This window comes from Neovison vison, chromosome 11 (genome assembly GCF_020171115.1).
Source record: "Neovison vison isolate M4711 chromosome 11, ASM_NN_V1, whole genome shotgun sequence".
Lineage (NCBI taxonomy): Eukaryota > Metazoa > Chordata > Mammalia > Carnivora > Mustelidae > Neogale > Neogale vison.
Genome location: NC_058101.1, coordinates 104,996,127 through 105,015,956, shown reverse-complemented (window position 1 = coordinate 105,015,956; position 19,830 = coordinate 104,996,127). Strand labels below are relative to the sequence as shown.

Sequence of the window (19,830 nt, the reverse complement as noted above, 5' to 3'; positions counted from 1 at the left end):
GTATTTTTCTGTTGCTGACCTAAATCCAAAATATCCTAAGATGTTTTAACCATTTGCCTATTATTTCTAGTCAGTTTTTACCTTCAAATAATGAAAAAAATTTGGAGTGAACTTTCACATCAGAGGGTAGGGTGAATTTTGGAGGTAAATTATTCTAAGCCCTGACACATGTGAACATATCAGCATAGCTTTATTTAAAGTGACCTCTACTGGATATGATTTCCATCTGTATTATTCTATAATTCTCAGTGTCAAAATTCAGACAAAAGGGCTAAAATCCTCTTTCACATTGTTCTCATTTTATTATTTTTAAACCTTAAAAATTCTGCTTTATAACTTTCCTTTAAGGTTATAAATACCAAGTGAATGATGTCAGTTTTCTTGGTACCATCTGGACCTAAAGTATTTCTGTCACACTCGAAAGGTGAAAGTTGGTAAGCACAGCAACAACAAATCTCCTGGAAAACCCCGAACAAACAAACAAACAAATAAACAAAAAAAAGGAGTCAAACAAAACAGCAGATTGAAGCAATGTTTTTCCTTAGATGTCTTAGCAAATTATACTAAATTTTCCTAGCATATGAAGGCCAGGAATTAGGTTTTTCAAACTGCATTTGGTGGTGGCTAACTACAGTGAACCCAAGAGCCAAACTTCATGTTCATGGGCTGCAGCTGAATATGGTCCTATGTAATTAGAATGTTAATTAATGCCAGTCTCAGAATCATTTGTAAATTTAAGAAGATAATGTTTGCTTTAAAATATGAGGCTTTTTTCTTGACACTTTCACATTGTAGGATAAGCATTTACATGTTTTGAAATGAACATTTAAAAAATTATATTCAATAATTAAATCCTAAATAATGATACATTTCTCATCCCAAGCATGCACACAAGCCTCATAGATTTTATTGATCTTTCTATGGCTACTGTGTAACAACCATTTACTAATTTAGCATTCGGTTTTTAATTTAATTCTTCGAAGCTGTTAGATACATTAGGATGCTTGTATTTGCACACTTGTGAGTGTATATATGTGAGTCTGTTTATTGGTACAATCAGAAGAAATCAGCTTAAACACATGGTGGAGGTGTATAGATTTTTTTTAATACTTTGTACTAATTAGATATTTCTGGCTTTGGGCCCAAAATAGGAAAGAGGATTGGAAAATTTAATGTAGTGACAGCAATGGACCATGATTTTCTTTTGAATAATTGCTTTTACCTTGTTCTTCATAATAGTTGGTTCTGTATTGGTGGAGGCATAACAATCCAATAAAGCATTAGAAGTAATTAATTTAGCTGGATAGCTTTAACAAAAATCTAACTGAATATTTTAAACTTTCTGAAAAGTTTGTATTGTACATACACATTCTCAGGTTTCTGCTTTTTTGAACAAAATTGACAGTATCTTCAATTCAAAGAAATATTTATAGCGCTGAAATCTACACTTAAAGTGTGCTTTTTTTGTTATAGCTCTCAGAAATATGACAGTAATTTTTTTTATAGTAAACAGATGCTTCTTTAGGATGATTAGCTCATTTCTTTCTGGGGGATGTCTGCATTATTTAAACAGACAAAAAGAAAGCTCTCTGTGGAAAGGTGTAAATTATAATCTTGTTTGCATGGTATTAGTTCACATATATCCAACTCTTGTTCTACTTTCTATTCTAACAGCTGATTCACCTTTCTACACATGTTTATTAGTACATATGGGTGTACATTGACTTATTTACTAAGGATTTGCATTTGATCTATTTTCTGATACTTTCCCCTAGTCTTTACTCTTATTTCCCATGGAGGGAGAGGACAGGAGAAGGATGCTGTAAAATTGATAAAGTCGATGTCTGTCTTAAGCTTTTTCCTTGACTTATGGGGAGAAGCACTTCTTCCTTTGGAGCTGGTTGATGTTCCTGTCTGCCATCATAATTATGAATGACTGTCTTTAATTCTTGACTAAAAGTTGGTAGCCAGTTTCAGAGACAAATGGAATTCTTCCCTTCTTCATTAGAAGGCATCTTTAATGTTTTATAATCTGCCTGTTTTCTAAAATTTTTGAAAAATATTTATGAAAAATAAAGTAAAGAGGATCATAGGAGTTTGTTTTGTCCTTTTAAGGACAAAGAGGTCCTAACTTGGACTCTTTCTTAGCTTGGTACTTTATATAACGGTCAAAAAGTAAAGGATTATTTTTTTTCTTTTGAAGCCATTTTGTCAGAGAAAATAATAAAGAGAATGACATGTACATCTGTCTAATAATTTTACTAGATTTCCTTTCCAATTACATTTCATGGAGAAAATCTTTAAATCTTTAAAATTTTTCATTCTACAAAGTGAGTTCACGTGAGCAAAAATTGTCACTAATTCCTATTCTTCAAGGCGATTTTCCTTCATTCTAGTGGGAAGATGAGTCATTTTTTCCCTGTTTTATAGCTATAGATGAAAATGTTTCATTTATATAGATTTTGTTTTTATTCACTCACAACATTTTATTTTTAAAGTTTTTTTAATCTCTTGGAAAAATCATATGTTATTTTGTGTCATAAATATATAATTGCTATTTTTAAACAAGAAAAAATTTTAGATGTTTCAAATCTATATTTAGTTTGTTGATTTAATAATTTAGAGTTTTCAAAGAATAAATCGACAGCTTATTTAATTTTTGAGGGGTCAAATATCTTAATAGTGTCTTTGTTACATTTCTATTCTACCCTCTCAGTTGAAGCCCGGCTCCCCAAAATTGCCCTCCGTTTCCAGAGAGTAGGTAGGACAGGACTTCTAAACAGGAGAATAGGGCTTATATTTTATAATCTGCCTGTTTATAAAATGAATTTAGGAATATTCATCCACAGAGGTATAGGGCGAATTTATGAAACTTGACGTGGTGGAGGCAGATTTGGAATTCCTGCGGGAGCAACCACTGAGGCTCGGATCTCTTGGAGTCGCTCTCTTCTTCCGGCTGGATTTGGTGTTGTCTGCCTCGCTGGGCTCAAACTCCACTGTCATGGACTCCATCCTGGTCACCGTGTACAGGCTGCTTTGCCGAGTGGGGAGAAACCTGGTGGTCTTGAGCTCTAGCTCCTCATAGCTAGAAACTTCAATGAAAGGACACCAGCGGAAGGCTCTTTTGAAGCCAGCTCGAAATCTGAAGAGAAGCAGGCCACAGAAAGAAAAAAATCACGTTTTCAAGTGGAAATTCCCTTCAACTGTCACAGAAAGCCCTACTTCAGGCAATTAAACAAAATCAAATTTTGAATTTGCCAAACTCTTAAAATGTATGCCACAGTATTGGTACTAGTCCTTCAAGTTTTCTTGTTTGAATTTTAATGTCTTATCAATGAGAAGGAAGTCATCAAAGAGTGAAAGCATGGCATCAGGTAATCCTTATGCCAAAGAAACAGTGTACATTTCTTCAGTCATTTTATACGTTTGCAGAAGTCTAATTGAATTAGGCTTGGCAGTTAAGGCACTTAAAAATGACATATTTCAAAATAACTTCTTTCAGAAATGATTACACATTTTTACATTAAAGTCCCATTTAATGTTAGAATTAATTGCTAATCTTGAAGGTTTTTATCTAATGATATATGAAAGCACACAATCCTTTGTTTGTAAACCATTAAGTGAAGTTGATTAAAAACAGATGTACTGCTTGTGGGGTGGTTTGAATTGATACACGGCTTATGCAATTAATGAAAAAAAAAAGCAGAATTAAGTGTTTACAAACTGAAGGGATAGTGTAATGGAGGCCCAACTGCAAAGAGAGTTTAGGATTTGGTTCACAGTTACTCACATGAAGTTGTTTCTAGTTGTGCTCAAAACACACTGGATTTTTAGGGAATCATCAGTCTTAGGAAATTTACCCCTGCCCCTCCATGTGTCTTTACATACAACCAAGGTGTTTTTATCTGGAAACAACATTTTACCTTCCTTTCCAGTCTTAAATTTGGCTACAAATACTACCCTTTGAAAACTTTACTGTACAAGTAGCTTTGCCTTGACCACTTCAATTTCCTCACTGCCCATTTCCATGGATACTGCCCCCTGTCTTACTCACTGACCTCATTATATAGGCAGAAGGGGCAGAAGGATTGGAATTCTCCTTGCCTTACTGATTCTAGAACCCTCACAGCAACATCTTCTATTTTGAAGTCTGTTTACAAGACATCCTTGTTAATAGAGACTCACATATGTCATCCTCTCTCCCCATATAAAAATTATCTGTGTATTTCTATGAAGTGTCTTCATTTCTCTGAGGACTCGAGCACATATTCAACTCACTTCCTTCAGTCATGATGGATTTTTTTTTCTTTTTGTGCAGACAAAATTTGGAAGGGTTTGGAGGGAGAATTTAGGCCATATAAAAATTTCCCAGTTAGAACTTCTAAGTTATTGTAATTGTAATTGTTAATTTTAATTGTTATTGTAATTGTTAAGGTGGGATATTTCATAAAGTAGGTTGAAGTCTAGGAAAAAAATCAAGCTTTGTACTCCCCTCAGTGAATTTTAAAAATTATCCTTCTTTTTGACATTTTTAATTTGCACCAAGAAGCTGGAACAACATCATATGCTTTCAGCTAAGCCAGGAGGGATAAGAAGCTTGGGTTTGATAATTTCATTTCTACCTTTTATTCAGGCAGCAGTAGATGATGGGGTTGTACATGGTCGAGCTCATTGCCAGCCAAAAGCTGGCCAGGTAGACCTGCTGGATGTATTTCCACCTATTTAGCTGTTGATAGACTGCAGTGAGGATGAAGTAAATATGATAAGGCAGCCAGCAGATGGCAAATGTCACCACAACAATTATCATCATTTTTACAACCTAGAAAGAAAGAAGGAAAGAGGTCAATTCTGGAAAATTTTAAAGTCATTAAATATATTTGTTGCAGTAGCTTACTGTAAATCATATTTTTCTGCCAATATAGTTAAATACATAGCATGCCCGAGGATTAGTATTAAAAAAGTGGGAGGTAAGCTAGGGACAGCTGCCTTAGGTGAGTCTCAAGAAAGCTATGCTGATGTCACCATTCCTTCTTTATCTAACCCAAGTGAATGGGTTACACTAACTCAAACAGAAACACATATATATTAGATGGCCTGAAGAAAATGAGTGTTTAGAAGAATCCAACGAGCTTAGGGGAGAGAAGAGCAAGATTTGGCTGTGCTGGCCTGAAGAGCAAAATAGCAGAGATATATCTAGAGAAACCGACTGTTGAGTCATGGTGGGGGTAAATTAGGCTCCAAGGGCTGAGCTGGTTCCTCCATATTTACTATAGCCTGACTATATAGCTTAAGACTATTCAGATTTCTTTACTCTAATACCATGTCGATGAGGCAACCTTTTGAATGTCAACTTGGTTTCTCTTATAATCTGGTATTGGGGAAGCTTTCTCTGGACAGTGATTATGAATATTCACATTAGTCTGAGGAAATATCATTAACTTTAAATTTACAAATAGTCAACTGTTTTATACATTAGGTCTTATGAATTTGGTAAGCACAGATTGTTTCCTTGGCTTCCACACCTTTGAAACAAAATATTCTAGAGAGTCCTGGCCAAAGTAACCTATCAACTTTTGTTTCTCCACCACTGGACCTTAACTTCCTAAATGGCAGAGAGAATGTCTTGTTTATCTTAATATTCTCAGCATCTAGCACAATCTGAAGCATATAGCTGATGACAAATAATTAGATATGGAATTAATGAATAATGAATGACAATGTACAATTTAAAATAGTAGGTTGAACGGGAGGATATTTTATGTGTCCCTAAATGAAATAAAATCTGTTCATTGTCTGTGACTATAAGAAACGCAGACTCAAAGCAGCTTGGCTTTGTGTGGAAAAGGAGATAATAATAAAATGATGACCTTATTTATTATTTTTCACTAACAATCTGCCTACTAAATTTGTCCATATTTCTTTTGGCAATTTGGAAATAGTGAAATGTTTAGAATGACATATGTTAAATAAAAGAATTTGGGAGCTTATCCCTAGTCACATCAGCACAGAAATCAGGGAGAGCACTGACATTAGTGATTCATGAAGCATCTTAGAACTAAGAAAATATGATATTTATGGACTGGACTCATCATTTCACTGCAAGTTAGGGATTCAGATGAAAAGTTGGCAAGGTTAAGAGTCAGGAGAGACATGATTCTAGAACAAGGCAAAGCATTAAGTGGATCAGTGTGGAAGGCAAAGCTTTCCCAAGAGCCTGATCACTGTACCGTCCAGGTAACAAGTACTAAGCTTCATTAGAGCTGAAGATCTAGGTCAATAGCCCACAGAATGTTATCAGTGGCCATACCACCAAAAACATTTTTTTTCTCAATGCTCTTTAAACTGATTTTTTCCCCCTGAAAAGCTGTATTCAGATTTCTGCATTTATCTCTCTGATTTCTTATTTATATATTTGTGGAATGTAAATAAGAACCACATTTTAAAAAATAATGAATACTGTTTTTCTGAAAATAAATAAATTGGAAAAAAAAAAGAACCACATTTTATTATAATTCACATTTATACAATGCTTCATGTATTTAACAACTGATTAGCTGGTTTTCAATTGTGCTTTAGGAAACTGAGGCAAAGACCAAAAGATTTGACCACTGTGATTCATGAAACAAGGCTGGAATTTTAAAACTAAGATTCCTAAGTCTTTTTTCTTCCTACTTACATTAATAACATTTACTAAATCTCTTGGGTCTAGAAAACAGAATAGAGAAAAATAATGAGTAGAGGACCCATCTTTTATCCTGAAGAAGCTTAGAATATAATGAAAACAATGTAAATAAAAAATACATTGAAATGTGGTGAATATAAACACGTGTGTATGCAATTGAAATAACATTTATGAGAACTTACTAGTTTATTATAAGCAAGAATGATTCAGTGCCTGGTAACTAGCTCAGGGACAGAAGACTGAACGAAACAAGTTCTACTACTGCCTTTTAATTTCAACTATACGAACATCATACTACTCCTTAAACACGACAGGCAAGCTCCTACCCCCAATTATTTGCCTTCCAGAACACTGGTCCCCCAGTTATTCCCACAGGGTACCACCCTCAACCTCTTCTCGCCTTTGCACAGCTGTTACTTTCTCTGCGACTCCCTTCTGACCAACCCATGTAAGACCGCAGTCTGCCCGTTCTTTATTTTCAGTTTGTTATGTTTGTTCTTTACTTTCTGTCTCCTCATGTTGGAATATAAAAGAGCAAGAATTTTATGCTTGCTTTCTTTTTTTTTGTTGATGGATTCAGGCATATAGAGTGGATTTCATACATAATCGGTGCTCAGAAATTTTCAGAAATAAATACATGAAAGTGAATTAAAAAAAAAAAGAAACCAAGAGTCCATTTTAGTTGGTCATTAAACACTGGTATCATTTGTCCTCCAAGTTTAAAATAGGCATGTATGTATAAAATGAGCTTAATATTTTATTGCTCTTTCATTTTCCTAGGCAAACACATTTAAAAGAGTATGAGTGTACAAATGATATAATCAATATTTTAGGTGTGTGAAAGCATTAAATTTTATTCTGAATTAATGTTAAGGGCAAAAAAAAAATCCTGTATCAGTGTGAACATGCTACAGGCTACTCTGTTAAATATGGTATCAGCAAATATACATAAGAGCTTCTTGGAATGCTTTTTTTTTTGCAGGCTGACCACAAACTCCCTGTGCATGAAATTGTTTTCCAACAATAGTAATTAAAGACCTACAAAGGCTATTAGAATCTTATAAGTGTCTTCCAACCATCAATGTGGAAGAAGTCCATAATGTGGAAAAATTAAAGTGGATGTGGAAAATTAAATTAAATGAAAATGCCTCTGGAATGGAAATTTCAGATAACTTCTAATTCATGGATATAGGGCCTTATGGACCTTGTTATAAAACATTTAGAAACTTATTTGAAAATAAGGAAAAATCTAAGAGACCCTACAAGACCCTAAAAGATTTGAAAATAAGGAAAAATCAAAAGGACTCTAAATGAAAAGATCTTCTACATGGTTATAATACACTTCACTTATTTCTATAAAATACATTTTAACTGTTAGCTTCAGTCTTGCTCACACAATCTTGTGGAATTATTTACGATATCAAACTTTCAGGACTCCAGCTGTAATGTAAATGCAAAAGCGGGGTCTTTCGGTGGAAGAAATTGCATTGCTTTGTCAAGTGTCAAAAGCAAAACAGCACCTTGAAGCACAAACCTTGAGCAATGATAGATGCGCAAATACCGTGAGCTGCTCGCCTGAGTCTCATGGCTGGACGATGGCACTAGCATATAAATACTAATCAGGAAAGGAGTTCAGTTTGGTAGCCTTCCTGAAAATCCTGAAATTTTTAGGCAAGATAAGAGACCGGGGCAGAGACAATTCAAATCTTTCACCATGTGTTACAACTTGATATAAATGATCGATTGATGTTGGGTATTTCATAAATCTGAGCTATGTCCCACTTCTGGGGCAACGAGATTTATTTTCCATTTTCCATGGCAACAAGAACAGTCATGGCTGCCCACTATCCTTGGCACAGACACTTACGAGCAGGAGAAAGAAGGAAGATGGGACAAGTGATGTAGTTCCCACAGTTCTACTGCCTGTTTTTAGTAGTTAAGGATCCACTTTACTCACATAGATAGGATTGAAATGCATGACCTGGTAAGTGAAAATAAGCTTTGGGCACCTTTTCTTTGTGTATCAAAGGGAAAAACAAATCTTTGATTTTTGTATCCTGTACAGATTAGACTGGAATGCCTGCAGCTGTTCTTATCTTTCATAATAAATTAGTGTAGGAGGGATGATTTGGGGTTTAGGTCATAAAAGAGAAAAAAGTAAGTCTAGGAAATGAAATGGAATAGTGCCAACTATAAAATATGTCTAGGATTATATTCTTCAGTAGAGGATTTATTCTTTCTAAATGTATGAACTGGAAATTTTTAACGCCATGTGACAGGAAGCTTCTTGTTTGGATTAGAACCCCTCAGAATGCATGTTCTGGAGAACCGTCCCATGGGTCACACCCTACCACTTCACCACACCTTTTGTCCACAGAAACGTTCTTAAACGAACTGTTATATTTCTTTCAGTCAAAATTGCAAACCTGCTTATTTTAACCACACATTAGCAAATTAAAATATATATTCTCCAAAGTAGGTATGGGAAAAATTTCAATAAAAGTGTCAAAAGGAAAAGTACCATTTCATGGGCTATTTAGGCTCAGCTTTTGCTGTTGCAGTTACATTCAGTAACTGCAAAAATTTCAGTTTTGAGGAAGAAAATAAGAACCCAGTAATAAGAGTTGTGAAAAAAAAGGCAACATGGTCTAGAAGCCGAGTTGAATTTTGCTAGTGATTTTAGAATTAGATAAGAATACAGGCACTGTAAAGACAATTTTCATATGATCTCTCCCATACGAGAAATTTGAGAGGCATGGCGGGGGCTTGTGGGGGGGTAGGGAAGGAAAAAATGAAACAAGATAGGATTGGGAGGTAGACAAAGCATAAGAATCTTAATCTCACAAAACAAACTAAGGGTTGCTGGGGGGGGTATGGATAAGGTGGTTGGGTTATGGACATTGGGGAGGGTATGTGCTATGGTGAGTGCTGTGAATTGTGTGAGCCTGACGATTCACAGACCTATACTCCTGGGGCAAATAATATATTATATGTTAATAAAAATTTAAAAAAATGCTGTTAGTGTCATCAAAAATTTAAAAAAATGCGCTGTTAGTGTCATCCAAGAAATGTGACACTGATGCCATCCCCAAGCAATGTGAGAATGTAGTTAAGTTAGTATGGAGTCATGTCTGTGAGAAGTTATGTCAACCCCAAACAAATGAGAATAACCTGTGTGTGTGTGTAGATTCAAGTGTGGAAAACATTTGTGTGTGTGTGTGTGTGTGTGTGTGTGTACAGTGTTGTATTTGGACTCTCCTTCTTTACATGTTATTGTGGTTTGTTTTTAGTGTATTTTCATTTCTTCCATTGAAAACTTAAACTTTGAGAGCATCATAAGATTTTAGGCTTATCATCGTAAGCCTAAAGATCTAAAGTCAAAGAAAGTGGTGCAGCCCACAAAAGGAAGATGAGATGAAATTAAGAAAAGGAAGTATATTAAAGCAAGATGTGTAAAGACTGATATTATGGGATCATGGTTGGAGATAAAAATGTATGGAGGCTTCTTATGGAGAAAGTTGTGTTCCCCCATTCTTTGGTTAAGTTTACAAGGTTTGCTTATTTATTTATTTATTTTTCTCTAGCTTTATTGGGATATAATTGTTATCTAATGTGTACAATATGATAACTTGATACATGTATGGTTTGTGAGATGATTACCACAATAAGCTTTCACATAATTACCGTTTTTGGTTTGTGTGCATGTGTGGTAAATACACTGAAATTTTACTAGCAACTTTCCAGTATATAATCCAGTCTAGTTAACTCTAGTCCCCATGCTTCACATCAGATCCTCAGACTGTATTTGTCTTATGACTGGGCCAGTAGGAGACCTGCAGGGAGGCATCCCAAGCTCCTTGTGGCCTGGCTTCCTGTAGAGTCCATGACTGGTAGTAGAATCTAAGTCCCTCTGCTGGGTTCCATGTACCCTGCTTGCTATTTTCCCAGTCACTCACCTGCTTCCTAGTTTAGCAGTTCATGACTTAATTCTCTGACTGGAGGGCGAGAAATGGGCCTTTTTGGCAGCACCCCACAGAGCTGGGGCAGTGAGTACTCCCTCCCTCCTTCCCTCCCTCACTCACTCACATACTTCCATTTTTGCCCTTGGGAGAAATCACCCCTGAGGAAGACCTTCTTGGCACTGAGCTGTGTCACTTTCAGGGAGAGGTGATGTGGGTGTGGTTAAGCTGTTCCTCTTACCCTCTCCATGGCATCTGCCTTAGACTTTTTTTCTCTAATGTTATGCTAGAACTTCTCTGCTAGACTCCTGGACTTCCATATGGCTCTCTGGTCCATGGGTGATTATCTAAATCAGTATTTTCCAGGGCTCCTGGACCAGAGCTAAGAGGAGCTACGGTTGGTTCACAGGCCATGGTAGGGTCCACAGCTGCATGGAGGTCTCTATATCCATTACCTGACTCATGGTGGGTGGGACTCCTCCCAGATTCCTTCACCTTGGTGTTGCTGAAAGAACCAAATTCGAATGAGGCGAGAGCCAAATCCTCCAGGATATAGAACTGTTTCTGGTTCTATAGCTGGGACCTTGTTTTAGCCTCCTGGATGCAGGCCTGCCTTCTCAAAATGACTCTCCTCTTTCTTGGACCGCACCAGATCTATCTAGATCCTTCAGCATCCACAAAAGCACTTTTGCCTCTGGATGGATGCCACATTGTTATTAAAGAGATAACAAGAGATGTCTTGTTTTGTCATCTTGGTGATGTCAGTCTTCAAAATTCATGTTGATGTCTTAATCTCAGAACCTCAGCATGAGTCTGAATTTGGAGATAGGGGGTTGAAAGAGATAATTAAACTAAAATGAGTTCATTAGGAGGGGGCCTCAGTCAGTATGACTGGTGTTGTTGAAAGAAAAAGTGATTAGAACACTGACACACAGAGGGAAGACCATGCAAGACAGAGGTTTGCAGTCATCTGCACACCAAGCAGAGAAGCCTTAAAGGAAACCATCTCAGACAACACCTTCCACTCAGATGACTCACCTCCAAAACAGCGAAAAAAATAAATGTCTGTTGTTGAAACCACCAGTCTATTGTATTTTGCTATGGCAACCTGAAAAGCCAACAACAATGTTTGAAATGCTGAGAACACTAGATGATATGGCTTCATGCCAGCAAACTTGGAGGCAGAATACTCTACAGGTCCCCAGAAAATGGAGACTTCCAGAGAGGTTTGGATCACCCGTAGAATTGCTCTTATCAATATCAGAAATAGACTAGGATCTCCATTTGCATCAGATGAGCCTCTCTTAGGTTATATATGGTCTTCTTCAGGAGTTCTGTTTTCCATGGTAATTCCTTGGCAGTAATGACACTGCATACAGAAACCTTGCTTGCTGAATAAGATGATAGATTTTTCTTGGTTGTTCTACTGTTCAAAAATCCAATTGAACCTGTCACTTGAGCTTAGACTGAAGAGTGGTCTCTGATTAAGGCAAAAGCCTTCTTTGTTATTACACTTAGGTGTTCACCTCTAAAGGAGCAGAGCTGTTATGGCTTCTTAGGTTAGATGAAGAAAATTAAAATAGGAAATAGCCAGAAAACAATTTCTGTGGTTTACAGAAACAATAGAAGTAGATTCATTTACCAGCATTTCCTGAGTATCCAAATAATCAAGAGCAATTTTAACAAAAGTTTTTGAAAAGGAATTGTCACGTATTGTGACTATTGGGACAAAGTCCTGTTTTTGAGGCTTCTGTTTTATTAGAACAGGAAGGAATGTAAGAGTATGGTTTAAAAATATGGGGCGCCTGGTGGCTCAGTGGGTTAAGCCGCTGCCTTCGGCTCAGGTCATGATCTCAGAGTCCTGGGATCGAGCCCCGCATCGGGCTCTCTGCTCAGCAGGGAGCCTGCTTCCTCCTCTCTCTCTGCCTGCCTCTCTGCCTACTTGTAATCTCTCTGTCAAATAAATAAATAAAATCTTAAAAATATGGATTACGTTAAAGTGTTTGTTTAGCAAATTAACACAAAAATGTGATACAAGAATATAATTCGCAACATGTTGACTACAAGATAGTGGTCTGGTAATGGGAACGAAGTTTGAAAATCTTTGATCAGTATTTGTGCTTTTAGGGAAAGGGCCTGGGTTGTTACATTTTAACTGGAGTGCAGTGAAGAGCCCATTCCTGACTTTGCATTTTTAAATGTCTCCGTTTTAAGCTCTAGAAGGTAAAGCAATGTTTTCAAACTTATCCTGTGCTTATTTCACCACACATTTCAAAGCTTCTATTCCCTTATCTTTTCCCTCCTTAACGCCCCGTGCTGGTTTCTGGTGCCACAAGCTCTGTGCTCCAGAATGCAGCATTCGCCCCAGGTGCTGCACTCCATGCACCGGCCAGGTGTTCTAACACTCATTTTGAGACTCAGCAAAGGAAAATCATACTGACAGCAACATTTTCCTTTGGGTGAGGCAAGGCCAGCAGACGCATTTGAGGGTGATCTTGATGGATGACTCAGTGGAGTTGTGTTCCCTTTTGATTTTAGTAACAGGCTTAGTGCTTTTTATAATCATTAACAAATAAACTTCCCAGTGTATGACTTTCTCTAGCCTTCATGACAAACCTATGACTATATAGCTTCTCCATTTTATGGATGAGAGACTTAAGACTCAGAAGGTGGGGTGCTTCCTCCAGATCCCAAAGGTAGGTTTGGAGCTAGAGTTCCTGGGTCTCTTAATTCTTCGTTAGCTAAGGCCTCATTTTCTTTCTCAAGACCTTTAGAAATAGCCCTGGCTTTCCTCATTTAACGTGCTCAGGCAATGGCTCAGTGAAGGATAGTCAGACAACCTTTTTTTTTTTTTGCCAAGGAATTGCCCATTTGAGCTTCAGGTAAGATGAGATCTTGTCCTAACGCTGGAAGATGAAAGATCAAGAAAAGAAGTTGGAATGGTGGAGCGGGCTGGGAGCTTGAAGTTGGAATCTGATTTACCTATTTGCTATGGGAATATGGACAGATTTATCTGCATTAAAGCTATGAAATAGGGACTCAGAACTTCAGATATTTTATGGGCTCATGTGGCACCACTTACTTCCACAGACTTCACTTATGCTGAGCATGTTTAAAGACAAATGGACAAGAAGTACCAATTCTTGACAATCTTCTATATTCTTTTCACCTAGTAGCCATAAAGCAGGTTTGCTGAAAAGGATTACTTTAGTCCCAAATAAATAGTTCCTGTTAGGATTTAAGATCCTTTGACATTCACAGAAGGGGACTGAGTGAAGAGAATTTCTGCCTCAGTTACCTTTGTGGGGAAGTGAGTGTTAAGAAGCAAACGGCTGCAATCAGCTTCTGGCTGCTGGCAACATAATTTCGGGTCAGCTCTTCCTTTTCTGTTCCAGGAGCTGGGGCAGGGGGAGATCTGGTATCTCAGGAGTGTGCCTGGCCAGGTGATAAAAGCAAGGCTGACATCATTTGCTCAGCCAAGAGATTCTATATCTTGCGCTATGTTGACATAACTTGTCCTTTAAAAATACACTGTTATTAATATATTTTGGTCGAAATAGTATGTAAGCCAGTGTCTTAACATACTTTTGCAGTTGGCTTTTTGTCTTGAAGGTGTGCATACTTTAATTGCTTTATGAAATAGCATAAATCTAGAATACTTAAAAATATGCTTTACTATGCTAAATCTGGTAGAAAATGATATGAGCCCACTGAATATTCATATTTTTCTGTATGATAATCTAAGAAGGCATGGATTATAAATAATGTTATTGTCCTGATCTGTAGTTACTTTGAAATAAACCTATGTAATTAGCATGTGCTTATTACTCTGGAATGCCCTGATCTGATAGCCTTCCCTGTAAAATGCTCTATGCATCTTTTGCGAGGTTACCTCAAGTTCACCTATCTCAATAGCTTCCCTCATTTCTTCACGCAGGTATTGTTAGATACTTCCTAATGAGATTTAGCAAATCATGCTTACATCTTATAACACAGATGCATATTATAGTCAAGCATGTTTCTGTTTGCTTCCAAATATGGGCATATGCATTATTTGTTTTTGTGTCTCCAGAACCTAGCATAGTTCTTTTAAAAAAATTATTTTTTTATTAACCTATAATGTATTATTAGCCCCAGGGGTACAGGTCTGTGAATCGCCAGGTTTACACACTTCACAGCACTTACCATAGCACACACCTTCCCCAATGTCCATAACCCAACCACCCTCTCCCTACCCCTCTCCCCGCAGCAACACTCAGTTTATTTTGTGAGATTAAGAGTCTCTTATGGTTTGCCTCCCTCCCGATCCCATCTTATTTCATTTTTTCCTTCCCTACCCCCAAAACCACCCACTTTATCTCTCAACTTCTTCATATCAGGGAGATCATATGGTAATTGCCTTTCTCTGATTGACTTATTTTGCTCAGCACAATACTCTCTAGTTCCATCCACGTCGTCGCAAATAGCAAGATTTCATTTCTTTTGATGCCTGCATAGTATTCCATTATAGATATATACCATATCTTCTTTATGCATTCATCTGTTGATGGAAATCTAGGTTCTTTCTATAGTTTGGCTATTGTGGACATCCTAGCATAGTGCTTGACATTGAATAAATTACCTGTTGACTGAAGGTACTGAATTTTCTCACTCATATTAATGAACACTTCAATTGCAAGAAGGACCATTTATCTTTATCTTACCAGTGTTTGGCCCTATCATGCACATAGTAGGATTTCAAAATACACATTTTTGAACTAGAAAGGCAGAATTTCTTTTTCTTTTTATTTCCTTCTTCGCCTACCCCTTATGCTATGCCTTTTATTCCTATGACTTATTCATTCCATAACCAGAAGCCTGTATATCCCACTTCCCTTCATCCCTTTTCTCCAACCATCAGTTTGTTCTGTATATTTATAGGTCTTATTCTGTTTCAAAAGTATTATTTAAGTGAATAAAACAAAAAATACATTTAAATATCTTATATCTAAATTAAGATAATTATTATTGTCCTTAACTTTTGTGTTTAGCACCACGTTTAAGAAGAATATATGAACCTGGTGATGGCTCAGGCTTAGGAAGGAAGTCAATTATTTTTGCAAAATTAGTTTATTGTACACTTATATAACAATTGTCTTACAATAATGACATTTTTCTAAAGAAACCAAGGCTCCAGACTCTAGAGATACAGTGCTAAATTAAAAAAGAAAAAATGTCATCTATTTTCATAGTATTTACATCCTATCAAAGAGATATTTGTTAAAAGTAAGTATAGAAAACATATGAAATTACAGATTATGGTAAATTCTATAGAGAAAAATAATCACCTCTAGATTTGTAGAATAAAATGAAACGTCTATTTGAGGAACCACTAAGCTGAAACCTAGATGATGTACAGACGGAATAATAAAGGCCACGTCATTCTAGGCTCTGATAACAGTGTGAGTGAAGACCAAGAAGTGGAAGAAGGTTTGATGTGTTCAAACAACTGAGAGCAAGTGTTATTTGAACAGTGTATGGGGGCACCTGGGTGGGTTAAGCCTCTGCCTTCGGCTTAGGTCATGATCTCAGGGTCTTGGAATCGAGCCCTGCATTGGGCTCTTTGCTCAGCAGGGAGCCTGCTTCCTTCTCTCTCTCTCTGCCTGCCTCTCTGCCTACTTGTGATCTCTCTGCCAAATAAATAAATAAAATCTTTAAAAAAAAAAAGAACACAGTGTATGAATGGCAAAGTGGCACAGAAGGAGGTTGGCAGAATAAATGGTGGCAAGATTATGTAGAACCTTATAGGTTATTTTCAGAGTTTGCAACTTCTTTTATTTATTTTCTTAAGTAAATTGGGGAACTACTGAAAAAGTGCAAGGAGGTTGTATGAGTTGATTTACATTTTAAGAACATCATTTGTAATATACAACATGGTGGCTATAGTTACAACACTCTATTATATTTTGGAAGATACTAAAGGAGATGGTTTTTAAAGTTCTTATCACAAGAAAAAAGAATTTTTAACTATGTGTGGAAATTGGTGATAACCAGATTTAATGTAGTGATCATTTTGTAAAACATACAAATACCAAATCATTATGTTATCCACCTGAAACTTATATAGTCATATGTAAATTACATCTCATTAAAAAGTCCTTGTGGCTGCTGAGTGAGGAATTGGGGAAACAAGGCAGACCTGGGGAAGTGAGTTGGAGAGGCTGTTGTGCTGGACCTGTGGACTTGTGAAAGAATTTTGGAGAATTATTTCAAAGGATATAGAGAAAAGTGTAGAGATAGGAGCTGTTTTAGGGAGGAAGACCATTAGGCTGGATCAGGTAATGGTGAGAGGGAAAGGGGAGGTTTTTTTTTAATTTTTTATTTTTTATAAACATATATTTTTATCCCCAGGGGTACAGGTCTGTGAATCGCCAGGTTTACACACTTCACAGCACTCACCAAAGCACATACCCTCTGGGAAAGGGGAGTTTTTAAGAATGACTCTTCTTAGAAATTAGTATTTGGATAAATGGAAGTACTATGTACTGATATTTGGATGACAATAGGAAAAGTCTACTTTTATGCTACACCTGAAGACTCAGAGATCAGTTAAATACATCATAATTTTAAAAGATCTGAGAAATAGGCGAAGCAAGGACATCAAGTATGTAGCTTATTATGTAAATCTAGAGCTCATAGAAGTAGTATTGATTTATAATATACATTTCAGAGTCAGTGACCTGTAGATGATATTTAATGTCTTGAGAATGAATGAATATAAGAATGAATATAGGAATAAATGAATTATATATGTAATTATTTATATATTCAGATATAATATGAATGAATTACATATATGAATATATATATTTCTTACGGTTCTGTTTCTCTGGATAACACTGACTAACAGAACTATGATATCTATTATACTGCACAGTTTCCCATTATATGCTATATATTTCCATATTTTTGGTCTTTCTAGAAGCAGCCAATTCCTGAATACTTTCATTTTCATATAGAAATATATTTAATCTAAGCAAGAATATTTTTTTTCCTGGTAAATAACCCATTCCTCATCAGTTCAGCTAATGGCAAATGGCCTTGCTTCATATTTCATTAATTCATTAATTCTGCAAATATATATATATATATATATATATATATATATATATATATTTATAGTCTTGGTTCACACAACTAGGGAGGCTGAGTAATCCCATGATTTACCATGTTCAAGCTGGAGACCCAGGGAAGCTGCTGGAGGAAATTGATGTCTCAACTTAGGTGGGCAGGCAGAGAACAATTCAACCATTCTCCACTTTTTTGTTCTTTTCAGGCTCTCAACAAATTGGATGATGTTCACCTGCATTGGAGAGGACATCTGCTATACACAGTCTACCAATTCAAATGTTCATGTCTTCCAGAAACACCCTCAGAGACTCACCTGGATATAACAAGTTTAACAAGCTATCTGGGTATCCTGTGTCCCAGTCAAGCTGATATATAAAAGTGACTATTACAATAGCATAGACTTCATTATGTTCTTGGATTTTATTTTAATATGCTTCTAGAGAGTAGGTTAGATACATGTCTGTATTGTACACTGTCTTTTATTTCAATGGTGGTTACAAAAACTATTTCCACACACAAACTTCTTTTTGTAGAGTGTGATCTTGTGTCAGTATAGATTTATTTGCACCATGAAGTAAATATAAGTCAAGATATATATTCTAGAAGCTGGTACTTTGTTCTCTTAATAGCAACAATGGTATCAAGAAAGAAATGCCTTTTTATTGTAAGAAATTAACTCAGAATATGGTACTAGCATGTAGGTGCAATTCGTTTTATAAGAATGTTTAAGAATGATTCGGGGTCTCTTCTGATTCCATAAGAATTTTTGGATTATTTGCTCCAGCTCTTTGAAGAATACCGGTGGAATTTTGATCGGAATGGCATTAAAAGTATAGATTGCTCTAGGCAGTATAGACATTTTAACAATGTTTATTCTTCCGATCCAAGAGCATGGAATGGTCTTCCATCTTTTTGTGTCTTCTTCAATTTCTTTCATGAGTGTTCTGTAGTTCCTCAAGTACAGATCCTTTACCTCTTTGGTTAGGTTTATTCCCAGGTCTTATGGTTCTTGGTGCTATAGTAAATGGAATCGATTCTCTAATTTCCCTTTCTGTATTTTCATTGTTAGTGTATAAGAAAGCCACTGATTTCTGCACATTGACTTTGTATCCTGCCACATTGCTGAATTGCTGTATGAGTTCTAGTAGTTTGGGGGTGGAGTCTTTTGGGTTTTCCATGTAAAGAATCATGTCATCTGCAAAGAGAGAGAGTTTGACTTCTTCATTGCCAATTTGGATACCTTTTATTTCTTTTTGTTGTCTGATTGCTGTTGCTAGGACTTCAAATACTATGTTGAACAAGAGTGGTGAAAGTGGGCATCCTTGTCTTGTTCCTGATCTCCACGGGAAGGCTGCAAGCTTTTTCCCATTGAGGATGATATTTGCTGTGGGTCTTTCATAGATAGATTTTATGAAGTTCAGGAATGTTCCCTCTATCCCTATACTTTGAAGCGTTTTAATCAGGAATGGATGCTGGATTTTGTCAAATGCTTTTTCTGCATCAATTGAGAGGACCATGTGGTTCTTCTCTCTTCTCCTATTAATTTGTTATATCACATTGATTGATTTGCGAATGTTGAACCATCCTTGTAGCCCAGGGATGAATCCCACCTGATCATGGTGGATAATCTTTTTAATGTGCTGTTGGATCCTGTTGGCTGGGATCTTGTTGAGAATCTCAGCATCCATATTCATCAGTGATATTGGTCTAAAATTCTCCTTTTTTGTAGGGTCTTTGCCTGGTTTGGAGATCAGGGTAATGCTGGCTTCACAGAAAGAGTCTGGAAGTTTTCCTTCGGCTTCAATTTTTTGAAACAGCTTCAGGAGAATAGGTGTTATTTCTTCTTTGAAAGTTTGGTAGAATTCCCCAGGGAATCCGTCAGGTCCTGGGCTCTTGTTTTTTGGGAGGTTTTTGATCACTGCTTCAATCTCGTTATTAGATATTGGTCTATTCAGGTTGTCGATTTCTTCCTGGTTCAATTTTGGTAGTTTATAGTTTTCCAGGAATGCATCCATTTCATCTAGGTTGCTAAACTTATTGGCATATAACTGTTGATAATAACTTCTGATGATTGTTTCT

The 19,830-nt window shown here is 36.5% G+C and overlaps 1 protein-coding gene across 1 annotated transcript in view; it reads right to left on the bottom strand.

Annotated features, from left to right (window-relative positions):
• Positions 1 to 2,803: 2,803 nt before the first annotated feature.
• Positions 2,804 to 19,830, bottom strand: part of TACR3 (tachykinin receptor 3) — a 77,302-nt gene continuing 60,275 nt past the window's right edge. Inside the window, exons 4-5 of the mRNA XM_044224371.1 lie at positions 4,623 to 4,819; positions 2,804 to 3,142 (exon numbers count right to left, since the gene is read on the bottom strand). Coding sequence (XP_044080306.1) covers positions 2,830 to 3,142; positions 4,623 to 4,819 — 510 coding nt within the window. The 3' untranslated portion in view covers positions 2,804 to 2,829. The remainder of the gene's footprint in view (positions 3,143 to 4,622; positions 4,820 to 19,830) is intronic.